The sequence below is a fragment of the Perca fluviatilis genome, chromosome 3 (genome assembly GCF_010015445.1).
Source record: "Perca fluviatilis chromosome 3, GENO_Pfluv_1.0, whole genome shotgun sequence".
NCBI lineage: Eukaryota > Metazoa > Chordata > Actinopteri > Perciformes > Percidae > Perca > Perca fluviatilis.
The window spans coordinates 35,530,296-35,545,372 of NC_053114.1; the positions used below are offsets into that span (position 1 = coordinate 35,530,296).

Sequence of the window (15,077 nt, forward strand, 5' to 3'; positions counted from 1 at the left end):
GAGTCCCCCATCCTTATGAGGCCGGTGTCCAGCTTCTGTCCACAAACAGAGGCTGCTCACTCAATCAGGTCCTGAGGAGGCCAAATTGCATTACCAACACATATCTCCCACAATCTACTGCGACAGGATCACCCCCTCAGGCAGGGCTGAAATGGACACAGCAATATACAACAGCCATGCAGAGGAAAGAGGAAGGATGGAGGGGTGTGGGGCCTAAAGAGGAGAGCTGGAGCTGTGGATGGGAAAGGAGTTATGCTGCAACAATGTCACTTAATTGATTTCATGCCATCTCATCAATTTTGATTAAAATGAAATGAGCCTCTGTACGTTTGAAAAGGTTAAAACAAATTGAAGGTGGAAATCACAGCTGGTAATCACAGTTTGTCTAACAGCGGGCTTTTAATGAAGCGACCCGCTCTCCATCATTCATTTCAACCTCCTCCGTGCATATGGAGACAAGAATGCCCTTTTTGTGTGTGTCTGTGTGCCTGTGTGTGGGAGCACATTCACGTTAGTTGTATTTAAAACACCATGTATAGCATCACTGCCTCCTTACAGATGAACTACTCTCCTGACAGCAGTGGAGCTGGAATATGCAGTTGTGCAAAAATGGATTTATGGTCTCAACAAAAAGTAAAAAAGTAAGGCTTTGACCATTAAGAAAATGGATAAAAAAATGTCTTTACAAAAGGAAGGGACTATCTGATGAAAATGTTTATTTTCGTACACTTATTTACGTGTGATTTACACAAATTCTCTGTTTGAGAAAATATTGACAGAATAGACAAGCACATATGTTAAATGAATCCTTTCACATGGTAAAGAATCCTTCAGAATCTGTCTTTATCAATGCATTACAGTATATTGTTCTCCAAGTCTCATACAGTATGCCCGAGTGTTTCTTTAATGATAAAATGTCCCATTAGCACACAAATACTGCATCTGTTATGATTCAATCTTCTTCTCACCTCACAATGACAACAGGTTGGGTCACAGAAAGATCAAATAAAGAAATGCAATGCAGACAAATTGAAAAACGATAGCACATAAGTCAATGTAACACAATTGTTTTCTTTAAGACATTGCTAAGGTTTTTGAGCATTGAACAAAAAAAGGGGGCGCTTTTATGAAATGTTTATGTTCAAGATTAAAGATTCTTTTATTTTTCTGCTGGTATGAAAGCATAAGAGGGAAAATAGAACTCATTCATATTATCTTCTGTTTTAGTGCCTCAGGATGTAATAATAAATGTAACATTTGCACACATGCACACACACTTATGCATTATTTTACCCTTACCAATACATCAGATTCTAACTTAAACCTCATTGTTGTCTAGCACTACCATTAATTTAAAGGACAGGCCAAAATGACAAAAAGTGTAAAAGTGTAAAACTCAAAGTGGTACTTACAAGCAGTACAACACTAAACACACACACACACACACACACACAATGGAATTGTTGTAGGTAACTACTGGCACCTGGTGGTGGTTTAAAGAACTAGAGGTACATATGTAGCCCTTTCATTGCCTTATTACAGACAAATTATACAGAAGTTTCCTCAGTGGTGAATATAATAACACAGGCAAGATTAAAATTGTATTCTTGTTTTATTTTGAAAAAGCAAACTTTGCAGTGTTAACAAAAAGAAAAATCATATAATTGCAATGCACCGTGCTAAATAAATAACAGTGCTGCTAGTTAATCTGAAAGCATACCCCGCTGGGATATACTGTTTTGAAGAAGCACTGTTGCCTTTTTGCTCACAAATTGCCCTATTTTCAGTGGTTGATTTGCTTAAGTAAACTTAAAGCTGCGTAGATGTGCTGCTGTCTCAGCAACAACAGTCTTCTGTAGAAATGCAAATAGATACACATGCAAAGCAAACCTCTGGCTAATTATACAGCCGTCTTACATGGTCTGTGTCCCTGAGCGCTGGAAAAAAAAGTGTAATGCACAGCATGTATGCTCTTCGAAGACATAACTTTAATACACAACATCTGTGGGTTGGCAGATTGGAAATTTCTTAATAAAGCTTACTGTACACTAATTATACTGCAACACAAAAGCACGAGGACTCTTTGCTTATATTTTAAAAGGTGTTGGTTTGGCAATTTTTTATACTTATTTACAGAGGACCACAAAGACAAAGGAGAAGGTACACAAAGCTACGTTCATCTAAGTCAAAGCAAGGGTCAGCTCAGGCTCCAGAGAATGTATGTATCCGAGTCAAAAAACATGGCGAGGCAGTTTTTTAAGTATATCATAAAACACTGTCACTAACATTAAAACTCCAACGATTGCAGGGTTTAGAAATGTAAAACACTGATGAGTGCCCACATGACATGTTTTCATCCTATGCCTAGCTCTTCGTTTATTTTTATTTATCTGATGAACACATGATCAAAACACACAAACATTTTTCAGGATAAGAAGGACTGCAATACGACATTTCTTGTGCAGTGACTTAGGGAAGTGGTTCTTTGAAATCTCTATAAGGCACTAAAATTGAAAATGGACACACTCTAAAAAAAACATCTATAAAAAGGCAAGCACATGACCTATAATATGGCTCTGCTGTGGCAAATGACTTGAATCTGCTAAAAGTCAGAGAGAGCCGATGACAACTTTTGCTTTTTCCTTCTCAGTGCAGTGGATACAGTGTTCTGTCTCAGTGCAGTCAAGGAGAGTTCACAGTCATCATCAGTCTCAGTCATCTTTTTTGTCAGAGGTGCTCTCTTCCTGTTTTTCCCCTGAGCAGGTCTGACCGGCCAATTCCAAATCACCTGGACTTGCCTCTTGGATTGCTTGGTATCTCTGAAGCTCCAGGTAGGTGGTGAAAAGCTTGGCGTACTCCGGGTGGGCTGTGGCAAAGCTTTGAAATTCAGCTGAAGAATCACAGGCACATAGAAAAAGCGTTAGGATACAGTGTAGCTCCGGAAAGTAATTATAATAATGGTAAAATAATGTATATATTCACTACACATATCCCCACTCCATAATATCCTGGAGGAAATGCAAAAGAAGGTCAGAAGACCAAGATGTAGCTTGGCGTTGGGAGTCTACTCACTGAAGGTGATGAAACCAGAGCCGTCAGCATCGATCTCCTTGAAGAGCTTGGCCATGTTAAGATTGGACACACACAGAGCTGAGCGCAGCAGAGCGGTAAACTCCTCTCGGGTGATTTTCTCATCCTCATCTGTATCAAACAGCTGCACGCGATAGGACAGAAAGAGAGAAAAAAAAATGATTTCAATATCCAATTTTTGCATGTTCAGGAAAAATAAAAGGTTATTTAAAGTGCTCATATTATGCTCATTTTCAGGTTCATAATTGTATTTAGAGGTTGTACCAGAATAGGTTAACATGGTTTCATTTTCCAAAAAAATACCATCTTTTTGTTGTACTGCACATTGCTGCAGCTCTTCTTTTCACCCTGTGTGTTGAGCTCTCTGTTTTAGCTACAGAGTGAGGCATTTCACTTCTGTTCCATCTTTGTTGGGAGTCGCACATGCGCAGTAACTAGGTCAGCACTGCTAGCTAATCAGTTGCAGAGTATGATGGAGTGTCCCGCTAGCAGCTAACCCTAACCACTATAACGTGTGTTACAAAGTGACGCAAGTTTGTCACGGAAGTAAAGGCTGGACTACAATAGAGCTATTTGGAGCAGTTTGTGAACGGTGTTTGTGTTTGGGGTGGACTTTGGGCTTTTTCACTTTGTAAACCTATAACGTGCACAAAATAGATATATAACAAAATAAAAAGCATTATAAGAGCACTTTAAAAAGGGATGAAAATAGGTAGACGGGTTAGAAAAAGCTAATTCTTGCTAAATTAGTCGGACAATAAGTTAAATTATACAAACACCAGAACTGTTATTCCAGAACCACATATGACTTATGGCGAGCATGACTCCAAGCCCTCCACAACAGACACACATTGTTAACTTGACATTATCCAAGCCCTCTGTAAATGCTTCCTCTGTTCTTCCCACAGTACTGTTTGCTGTGCTCTAATGTCAACTAAAGACAGGGATGGGTGATTTAGCTTAGGTTTAGTACTTGTGTTTGCATTTTGCTTATTTTTAATGTAATTTTAATATTAACCTTTTTTATATTTAGTGTAAGTTAGTAGATATACACATCATTTGTCACCTTGACATGGTACTAAACTTATGTTTACCATGGATGTAGTCGAATTAGACTCTCTCTCTCTCTCTCTCTCTCTCTCTCTCTCTCACTCTCTCTCACTCTCTCTCTACTCTCTCTCACTCTCTCTCCCTCTCTCTCTCTCTCTCTCTCTCTCTCTCTCACTCTCTCTCTCTCTCCCTCTCTCTCCCTCTCTCTCTCTCCCTCTGCCTCCCCTGGGATCCCACCAGGATCCCATAGCCTGGGATCCCACCATACACATTTCTGTGTCTTTGTATTCAGTGTACATTAAAAAAAACAGCATCTTTAGTAGGAGCACAGCAATGTCACAATACTTCTGTCGTACTTGAAAAGCCATTCGGAGCACATCTTCGGTGTTGGCCGGTCGACACAAGATGGTCACACCGATAACGTACTCTCTGAAGTCTATGGTGCCATCTCCGTTCTAGACAGGGTCAAAGAAACAGCAATAAAAATACATTAAATGCAAAGATTATTAAAATGGATAGTACTTCACTCTTTGTGATCTAGAAATATATGTTTTGTCTAGCACCAACTGTTTTTGAATGTTAAAGGGAGTATGGTAAATTAAAAGGGTAATATCTATAACAGCACAAGGGATCTCTATAAATTGCAATTTTCTATTACTGGAAAATGACGCATAGGTTTTCTGAGGAAAAAGGATACCTATCGAAATGGATGTTAGAGGCTGTTTTTATGCTTCGCACTCTGGTACGCATGTACACAGTGAAGGAGGTCAAACTACTGTAATCATAGTTTCCTCTTCCAGGCTGTATAAATCCTGAACCCACACCCTGATGCCCTCCCAATTTTGACTATAATCAGTACACATGATATGTATGTTATTATGTAAATTGAACATTAAAATTGTTGCTCATTATGTTGTCAACCAGTATATTTATGCTGCGTTTCCTGCAGGATGGAAAAGTTTCACTGTACAAAGACTTATTCCAATTCTGTGTGTCAACGAAAGAAAAATTCATAATGGAACTATTCAGTGGTCCAAGTTGCTCTGGTTAGATAAAAACTAAATATTTGATGTACATGTCTCTCACCCTGTCAAACAATGCAAACAGCTCCTCGAGGGCTGGGTTGACAGGCAGCTTCAGGAATGCGGCAAACTCCTCAATGGTGATCCGTCCTCCTTTACAAGAGCTAGCCATGGCTGCGAAGCCATCTAGCTCCTTCTTCACATTGTCCCACTTCAGACTGAGGGGGGCAAAGCACAAGGTGGATGATGTGGTGTTTGTCATACTCTGTCAAACTTTGTCTTTTACATAATCGCTCTCAAGCTACATAAGTCAATGACTTGCAGATCGGTTGTCAGGTGTGGGATAGACAACATTAACAATAACAAAAACTTTCAAGCCAAATTTGTCATTGCAAATGTCCCTATATGACGATGCCTACAGTGTACTTAAGTGAGATGTTCTTACTTGAGTTTACGGCTAATTTTGGTGAACTCAACGAGGCCGGCCTCCATGGGCAGAGTTAGCTCACCAGCTGAGATCATCAGGCGGCAGTCTTCATATGTGTGGTCTGTCACTGGAACTCCCAAAGCCCTGGAAGCAGACAGTGCACACAATTCGATTCAATTTTAATTTCCAAGAGCTGTAGCCACTGTCTCTGTCCCCCCCGGCAAAGACTGAAAGAACTTGAATCGCTGTTTTGCACAAACAATCGTTTCATTCTGCTATTTTACATTACCACTGTTTTAAAGGTTAAAGGTCACCTTTTACACTTGTGTTTTACTATTTACGATAACTTCTGTGTGTGTATATACTGTATATATACATAATACTATTTAAGATAACTTGTATATATTTTGCTTTTATTCATATTTTTTTCTAGTTGCCTTTGCGTTCTGTTTACTTAACTTTGTTCTATTTATTTAATGTCGTATGCACACTACTGAAAGAGCTGCTGAACAGATTTTCATTGTAATCTGAGCACGACAATAAAAGATCCATCTATCTATCTAAAAAAATTATATATATTTTATATACATTGGTGCGCTCAAATGCAGGCCAGAAAGATACGCAAATGTCAGTTTACACTAATGTAGTTCTAATGTCAGTAAGAATGCAGAACCATTGGTTGAATTTAAATCGTGGCCATCACATTAGACAGCATACTCTCCACCACCCCACCACCTATTTAATGTTCCCATCAACTTACATGTACCCCATATGTGTTTAACATTGTATTCATTACTTATATACACTCACCTAAAAGATTATTAGGAACACCATACTAATACCGTGTTTGACCCTATCCTATCAATATGGGCCAACATTTCTAAAGAATGCTTCCAGCACCTTGTTCAATCAATGACACAAAGAATTAAGGCACTTCTGAAGGCAAAAGGGATCCCCCACACCATTACACCCCCACTACCACCAGCCTGCTCAGTGGTAACAAGGCATGACGGATCCATGTTCTCATTCTGTTTACGCCAAATTCTGACTCTACCATCTAAATTTCTCAACAGAAATCGAGACTCATCAGACCAGGCAACATTTTTCCAGTCTTCAACTGTCCAATTTTGGTGCGCTCGTGCAAATTGTAGACTAATTTTCCTATTTTTAGTGGAGATGAGTGGTAGCCGGTGGGGTCTTCTGCTGGTGTAGCCCATCCGCCTCAAGGTTGTGCGTGTTGTGGCTTCACAAATGCTTTGCTGCATACCTCGGTTGTAACGTGTGGTTATTTGAGTCAAAGTTGATCTTCTATCAGCTGGAATCAGTCGGCCCATTCTCCTTTGACCTCTAGCATTAACAAGGCATTTTCACCCCCCAGGACTGCAACATACTGGATGTTTTTCCTTTTTCAGACCATTCTTTGTAAACCCTTAGAAATGGTTGTGGGTGAAAATCCCAGTAACTGAGCAGATTGTGAAATACTCAGACCAGCCCGTCTGGCACCAATAACCATGCCACGCTCAAAGTTGCTTAGATCACCTTTCTTTCCCATTCTGACATTCAGTTTGGAGTTCAGGAGATTGTCTAGATCTGGACCACACCCCTAAATGCATTGAAGCAGCTGCCGTGTGATTGGTTGATTAGATAATTTCATTAACGTGAAATTTAACAGGTGTTCCTAATAATCCTTCAGGTGAGTGTATATAAGCATGTACTTTTGCTTTTCTATTACACTTTGTCGTACTGTGTGCTTGAGCAATACACAGTGGAATGTGCCTTTCAGACTGATTAACACTTACTGGGCCATAGTTTCTCGCACTCTGCTAGCATACAGATGAGGGCTTTTCTTCTCCTCCTCTGTGGGGTTATGCGTCGGCAGGAACTGAAAAACAGAGTCAACAGACGAAAAAGGTCACAAGGAAGGCCAAGCAGAAAGTAAACTTTAAACCTGGATGGAATCCAAATACCCTAATGCAGAAAACACATCTAGTTAGGTTGATACAGTATAGTATCTTTGAGTTAAACATAAAATCCAATGACTATATTGAAGCAAATTAAGGTTGCACACTTAGCGTTCTTTAGTTTAATTCGATAGTTAAGAGTGGCACTGATACAACTAGTAAAATTAAAAGTAAAGCTAAAGTTGCATTTTGGAGAAAAATCATAAATAACGATAAATAAAATATATAACATAACATATTTCTTACTTAACAATTTCTTGACACCAAACAACATGCTTTTATATCTAAATTACAATAGCAGTTTGTAGTTTGTACTTTGCCATTATAAAGTAGTATAAGGATGCACATTTGGAGAATGCCTGTTACCTCTATCTCTACTGTGGTGTACAGCTGGCTCAAAGTTAGAAGCAGCAGCGTCTTCCTGCACATAACACAAGCAAGACAGTCGGTTACTTACTCAACAGTAAAAATAGGTGTTGCAATACAAGTCAATAATGTTGCTGGTACGGTGTTATAGTCACATTATTCTCTAAGACAAAGTAGCAGCACACACCACCTTCAGGAAACATGCATACTATAGGTGAAACATGAGAAACTTACGTGCTGAAACCCTGCCAAGTCCAGGACACTGTATCCTGGAGGGAAAAATAAAGGGGAATGCATGAAGCTTCATATAACATTAACACTGGGATACAATCGGTATACAATGGTTGTGTGTTGCAAGCTGAGCTTCTAATGTTGCTGTCAGTATCAAGTGTATGTACAGTTCCCCATTCTATTTCATCTTTGGTTCTGCCTCTATATACCGTAAGTATCTTCTGTGCAAACTAGTACAGCGTGGCCTCTAGGAATTTGGCTCTCAAGATGTGAGGTGAAATATTTATATATGCTGTATTACAATCACACTCGCTCACCAGTTTGTTGGGATATCTCATTATCACAGGCTGCACAGGAACCCCTGGGATAAAGGCACCTAGAGGTGGCGAACACAGTGTGAAAGAAATCATGGAGACTTCTCTTTAGGAATGAATGAAAGCTGAATCGTTGCCTCAAACCCAGTTTTGGTGGTATCGGTTGACGACAAGTCAATGCACAAACCACGTCATAGAATGAATGAATGGAAGAGTGGAAGTATCGAGTGTTCTTATATTGTGCAGCCTTTTTCTGCTCAGTGGATTAGTTTCAAGCCAAGTGAAAATGTGCTATGAGCAACAGATCTACATTTAATTTACATTTTAAAAATTCGTACCTTGTTTGAAAGTGATAAGACAGGAGCGATTTGTACATGTTCCCTCTGGAAATATCAGAACCTGACAAACAAAGCATCATTAGTTCTATTAAGAATGCAATGTTATGCTACTGCCGCTAACAACATGCAAAGTATGCTTTTGAAATAGGTAAAAAAAAAAAAGAAGAGAGTTCTCTGCGCTTCTGCAGACCACAACAGTCCGGTGCAACCAAGGCAGGACAAAACAGTGTAAAATAACAAAAAATTGCTGGTGCAACATAGATGTCTTCTTACTTAATAGTTTTATTTGTTAAGGTGCATAACAGTGGCTAACGTTTAAAACTCACAAAGGAAACCAAATGGACATCCTGACTTACGGCTCTTTGGTTTCCTGATGACGTTCCAAACTTAAAGTTTTCTCCGCAGCTATAATCACTGCTAATACCGGGTTAATATTAGGGGAATGTTTGCTTGAGGATGTTGTTTTGTGTTGGGACAGACCTGTGGCCAGTGGCCTCCTGACTTGGCTCTGCTTTCAATCTCCTGGATGGTGTTCTTCCTGGAGTCTGGGTCCTTTCTGGACACCAGCACTGGCTGAAGACAGCGCACTAACCCTGCAGAGAGGATACAACACACACGTTAACATAAACACTTATAAGAGGAAATTATTGTTAAAAAAAATATTTTTTTGTCATTTTTCACTCATTATTTAATGTCCAGGCTTTGCCTAATTGCATGGCTTCATTAGCATTAAATTGGTCAGGGCCAATTAATGGAGCCTTACTGATGATATCCCCATTATGTGACAGTTAATTAAATCAAACTCTGTGGTGTCACTACTATCAAAATGATAGATTGAATAAGTAATATTTATCAACTCTACAGCACACTCTTAATTCACAAATCACATTTGTAAATGTTAGTTATGATATCTGATTGCCAAGGGTCTGTTTCAATGGGATTTTCAAACAGAATGATATCCAATAGGGGGTATAATATGATAACTTTGCATTACATATGTTACAAGCCCCTGTAAGTAAGAGTAATGTACATAAAAATTGTGCAGTCAGATGACGATTAGTCTGGATCAATGGAAGTATATTTCCAGGAAAATTGCCTGACATCCAGCGCCACCTTGCGCTCTCTGTGTGTTGCCGTTCTCAAACTCTATTCGCTTCCGGAAACAACAACAAACTTTGAGCTAGCAAGCTGGATCGTGCAACAATGCAGGCCTGCTAGGTTCTTTCGGGGAATGATTGTAAAAATGTACAATCAATATGTTTACGACATTTACTCTCTTAAAAGGTCCCATGACATGGTGCTCTTTGGATGCTTTTATATAGACCTTGTGGTCCCCTAATACTGTATCTGAAGTCTCTTTCCCAGAATTCAGCCTTGGTGCAGAATTACAGCCACTAGAGCCAGTCCCACAATGAGCTTTCCTTAGTATGTGCCATTTCTGTGTCTGTAGCTATTGAGGAGGAGAGAGGGGGGGCAAGGTGGAGGGTGGGGGTGTGACCTTGACCAACTGCCACTTTGTTTGTTTGAAAGCCATGATGTCTCTCTCTCATGGGCAGGCCAAATTCTCTGGGCGGGCAAAGCAGAGAAAGGGGAGGTAACCTTGCTCCTTATGACCTCATAAGGAGCAAGATTCCAGATCGGCCCATCTGAGCTTTCATTTTCTCAAAGGCAGAGCAGGATACCCAGGGCTCGGTTTACACCTATCACCATTTCTAGCCACTGGGGGGCCATAGGCAGGCTGGGGGAACGCATATTAATGTTAAAAAACCTCATAAAGTGACATTTTCATGCAATTGGACCTTTAATTGGGACGCTTCTGGCAGGGATCGCTGTAGACAAAGTACACACGGTGATAGACTGGTAAGTGCAAATGCTGTATAACCATGTATCCAGCTAATTAAAATAGCTTACATTAGCAGTGCACACACACACACACACACACACACACACACAACACACACTTAAGAGGACGATAAAGCCCCCATAAACACATACTGCCTTCCATGTATGGAAACAGCAAAGCAAATGATAAGCATCGTACTGCCAAAGATGGGTGCAGCCAGGTTTTCGACACGGGAGACGGTGGAGGGCAGGCCTGCAACAATGCACACAATCCCATCAAAAAAGGTGGAGTGGGGGGCCACAGCCAAGATAGGGGCCTCACTGCTGTCCACCTGCTTGCCCTTGACCACCACTCGGAATCCCATGGAGAAGTAGTAAGCCCTCCCCAAGGCAGCCATCACTCTCCGACACATGAACCTGGAGATGACCAGAACATTTTAGATGAGAGAATTTTGTAAATTATGGAAAATGTTTAAATGGAAAAACAAACGCGTAGCTCAAAAGGCACTACTATGTTTCACACTAGGACTAACCATGTTAAAATGTTTCTCTGTTAAACATTATCACCTCCAGGGTTATTATGTGACAAGGGACAGAATAGACTGAGCTAAACTGTTATAGTAACAGGAAGAGTTGCATCATTTTGTACTTTTCCCTGCATCACCAGATACTTCCTCATAATCTAGAGAAACTGTGTGAAGTCATGGTATAGATTGAGACATTGAGAAAAAAAATAATGAATGTAACAAAAGTAGTAGAGTAGACAAACCTATGATTATTTAAAGCTGCATTTCTCGTACTGCTCAATGGGGTAGGGAGCTTAATGTAACACAATGCAGTTTGGAGAGTAGAAAGCTTCCCACACAAAAACAATCATTGATCAACAACACCTATATACAGTATCAGCCGATCAAGTTATTATGGCAAACATATTGGCTACTTAAATATGCAGAAAAGCCCTGAGCAACAAAGAGCGACGCAGGCTTCCATTTGGAGTTTTGTTTTGATTCCATGGTAATGTCATGAACACCATTTACTGAACATTTAAATTGTCCATTTTAATAAAATTAATAATTCAAAGTGTACATTTTTTTTTTACTATTTAGTAATCTTGTCCTTTCCGTGTAAATCCTAAGCTTCAGTGCTTTAACTCCCCCCATCCCCACCCCAGCATATCTGAGCCTGTTAACAGCAAACCAATAGGTAGGTGAGCAAGATAAGCTTCTCTCTTTTTTCCCGCCCCCTAGACCATGTTTGGTCACAATCATCATAAAAAGCTGTGCTCTAAGCACACAAGAATGTTCCTGTGAACTGCAGAACTGCACACCGTGCCTACAGCAGCTACTATCTGCACAGCTAAACTGTTTAAAATGCCGCACCCTACTTGGTACTGTTAGAATATATTTGTGAGAGTAAAGTAACAGGTTTGTAGAGTTCATGATGCTGACCTTGTTGCCTTCCGTGTCCCTGGGTTATGAGAGGCCATCTGGTTTTACAGTGATTAGACATTATAAAGGGAGTGTGAGATATTGCCTGAAAAAAAAAAGGTCTTCTCTGATCAGGGGGGGGAACGAGGCAACTATGGAGCAATGTTTTGCAAGCGTGGGATTTGTGACACAGAGTATGGAAATGACCTGGCTCTCATGAAACTCCTTAAGTTTGCAGGAGATTAAAAACATACAGGTGTTCAGATCCAACATATTTTGCAATATCATTCTTCACTAAAGCTTGTTATTAACTTTAATTGGATGAGTCCTGAGTCTTACTTAGAATCCTGAGTTTTATTTCTCTGATCTACCAGTAAACGAACACCATTCAGAGTGTAGTGACCATAGAATTGGAGTCAGATTAAGTCTGGCCTTTTTAGGGCCAGACCGGTCATCGGTCACATTTTAGAATAAAATCCTACAGTACTCAGAGTTAAAATACTACAATCCAACCACTAGATATTTTACATGTAATATGTCAATATATGGATTATGACATGCTAAGTACATTAAATTAAAACATATAACATACTGTATTTATACTATGTGGATATACACTGCCAAATTAGATGACCAATGTAATTAATTTACATAATAATAATAATAATAATAATAATAATAATAACCAATTGTGATTGTTTCTACTCAAAAAGGGATAAATCACTCTCAGTTCCTTTTATTAAGCACCACTAATACCACTGGCTCTTTCCTTTCGGAGATCTTAGGGCAACTGAGCTTAAGTACTACTTTTGGTACAGATATGATCTAGAGAAACCTGATTCGGCAGTAATGCAAACTGCTGCACATTCTTCAAGTCACGTCAGGATGGAACTATTATTTTGAGAATGTGTTGCCGTTTATGAACCCAGGAAACACACTGCTTCTGCTACTTCTTGCTTTAGTGAAATGCACCATATTTGTACAGTGAAACTCAACATATTTTCTCAAATATCAATGTATTCCTTCACCAAAGCTATGTTTACATGCACTGAATAGGGTGGGTCACCTGCAAAAAATGATGGTGTTAGCGGCCAACACCCTCTTTGTAGGCTAGGTTTAATATATGGTGACTCATTGTTGCTTTGCAAACACAAAACTTTTGCATGACGCTGCACTGGTAAAAAGGAAGTAAAAAACCAAGTGGGGTTTCTGACGCCATAGCCAGGGTACCTGTACATGCATTAGGCCAAGCTCTACTTTAGTAACCAAGTGGAAAAAATGTTGTATTATGTAAACAAAATCTGATGACAGTAAGGCAGCTGTACTGTAAAATTATGAAGTTTTTAAGTGATTCAGATTTGATAAGACATTAAGTGAGTCTGATATCCACAAGGCCGTGATGTATGAGTCTGACGATCTGCTGCAAGTGAGGTGTGGGGCAGCTCCGTGGGAGGCTGTGTTGCAGTGGGATGGTGTGTTTGTATCCTAGTTACCGTCTCCAGCCTGTCATTGGTTCCACAGCTCCTTTCAGAGGATGGTTGAGGGTTATTATGACAGCCACTGGCCATGTCACCATGAGAACCAGGGACATAAGGATGGCGCGAATAGGGACCAGGAATATTCCTAGGAGGACACACTGCATGGAGAGGGGCAAACACACATACACAGATCATAAATTACAGGCCTATAGGCTACCATAAAGGGAAGACTGCTGCCAGGGTTAACTGCAACCTGCCTGTTTACATTTTTAAGAGCTTGTATGCACGAGTCTAGCAATCCACATCACTGGACGGCTTTCTAGAAAGCACACACAACAGCTCTCATTGTTTAAATGCTTTACAAGCCGATTGTCAAAGCCTCGTTGGAGAAGATTATAGGCCCTGGTTACGCAGCAACCTATGTATGGTGTAATTTCACACATCAGATGTGTGTGTGTGAGCCGTGCTGCCAAAAGCGATGCCTGTATTCTACAAAAGCTTGCCTTTACATGACCACTGATCTGAAACGCCATACTCACTTTAATTATAGTAGCTGTTGTTAGTTTGGTGTCTTGAACAAACGGGTTGATGACGGCAGGCAGCAGCAGAGATTGTTGCCTCGGCAGGGCGAATACTCGCTGTGGCGGCATTGCAGTCCAGTGAACGAAGACAGGCAAATGTTTTAGTCGAGGCGCCGTTAGGTTATCATTTCACTTCCTCAAATTGGAAGTCATTTCTCACCAGATAAGACGAGCATACGTGCAAAACGCGACCACAGAGCAGCGAGAGCGGAACCATACGAGCGTTTTATTTTTTTCAAGCTCCACCTCCAACGTGGTCGCAGCGGGGTTCTAGTCTATGGTTCTAGTCCGATCAGTGTGTGTTATTTTTTTAAGCCTGCAGGCGGATTAGCATCCATTTCTACAATTTGTGAACCCTCATTTCGAGCGTTTGCAGGATGATATTACATTCGACGTATTTCTATTTCGATATTTCAGATGAAAGCAAAAAGCCAATTATGGGGCTGTCCGTGGCTATGCATGTGCATTTTGCAAATAGTGATACAAACCACAGAGATTTCATCAATGACCATAACACAAGGATAGTAGCAGTGATGCACAAGTAGCGAATGAGCACAGATTTCATGGGGAAAATGTGACGTATTAACATATTTGTTTACAAGCTCTCATTAATGTCCACAAGATGGCGCAGTTTCATAAACAATTCTCTTTTGGTGCTGCCCTGAAAAGAAAGCTCTGTCTTCTCTCCAAAGAGATATTAATCAGCTGTATGGGAAGTAATCAGCAGGGTTTTTTTTAAGGTACTTTACAAAGTATGTTTACTTTATGCTACGTCCTACTTCAATGTTGTTATTTTACAGCTATACTACCTTAGATTCAAAGTTTCCATTAACATATAAGCTCATAAAATATAATGCAGTTTGTAGCAATACACTGTAGATTTGCTCCACAACTGCCAGCTACAAAATTAAAACTACAACGTTAAAGGGCCATTAGAGATTGTGGTATTG

The 15,077-nt window shown here is 40.1% G+C and overlaps 1 protein-coding gene across 1 annotated transcript; it reads right to left on the minus strand.

Annotated features, from left to right (window-relative positions):
- Window positions 1–1,652: 1,652 nt before the first annotated feature.
- On the minus strand, window positions 1,653–14,390 carry lpcat2 (lysophosphatidylcholine acyltransferase 2). The gene is made up of 14 exons (XM_039794823.1): window positions 14,086–14,390; window positions 13,562–13,704; window positions 10,841–11,058; window positions 9,280–9,392; window positions 8,800–8,860; window positions 8,465–8,523; window positions 8,151–8,185; window positions 7,917–7,971; window positions 7,389–7,471; window positions 5,608–5,733; window positions 5,227–5,380; window positions 4,497–4,595; window positions 3,073–3,214; window positions 1,653–2,890 (listed from the first exon to the last, which is right to left on the minus strand). Exons 1-14 carry the CDS (start codon window positions 14,194–14,196, stop codon window positions 2,712–2,714), a joined length of 1,578 nt encoding a protein of 525 aa, XP_039650757.1. The 5' UTR covers window positions 14,197–14,390; the 3' UTR covers window positions 1,653–2,711.
- Window positions 14,391–15,077: the final 687 nt, after the last annotated feature.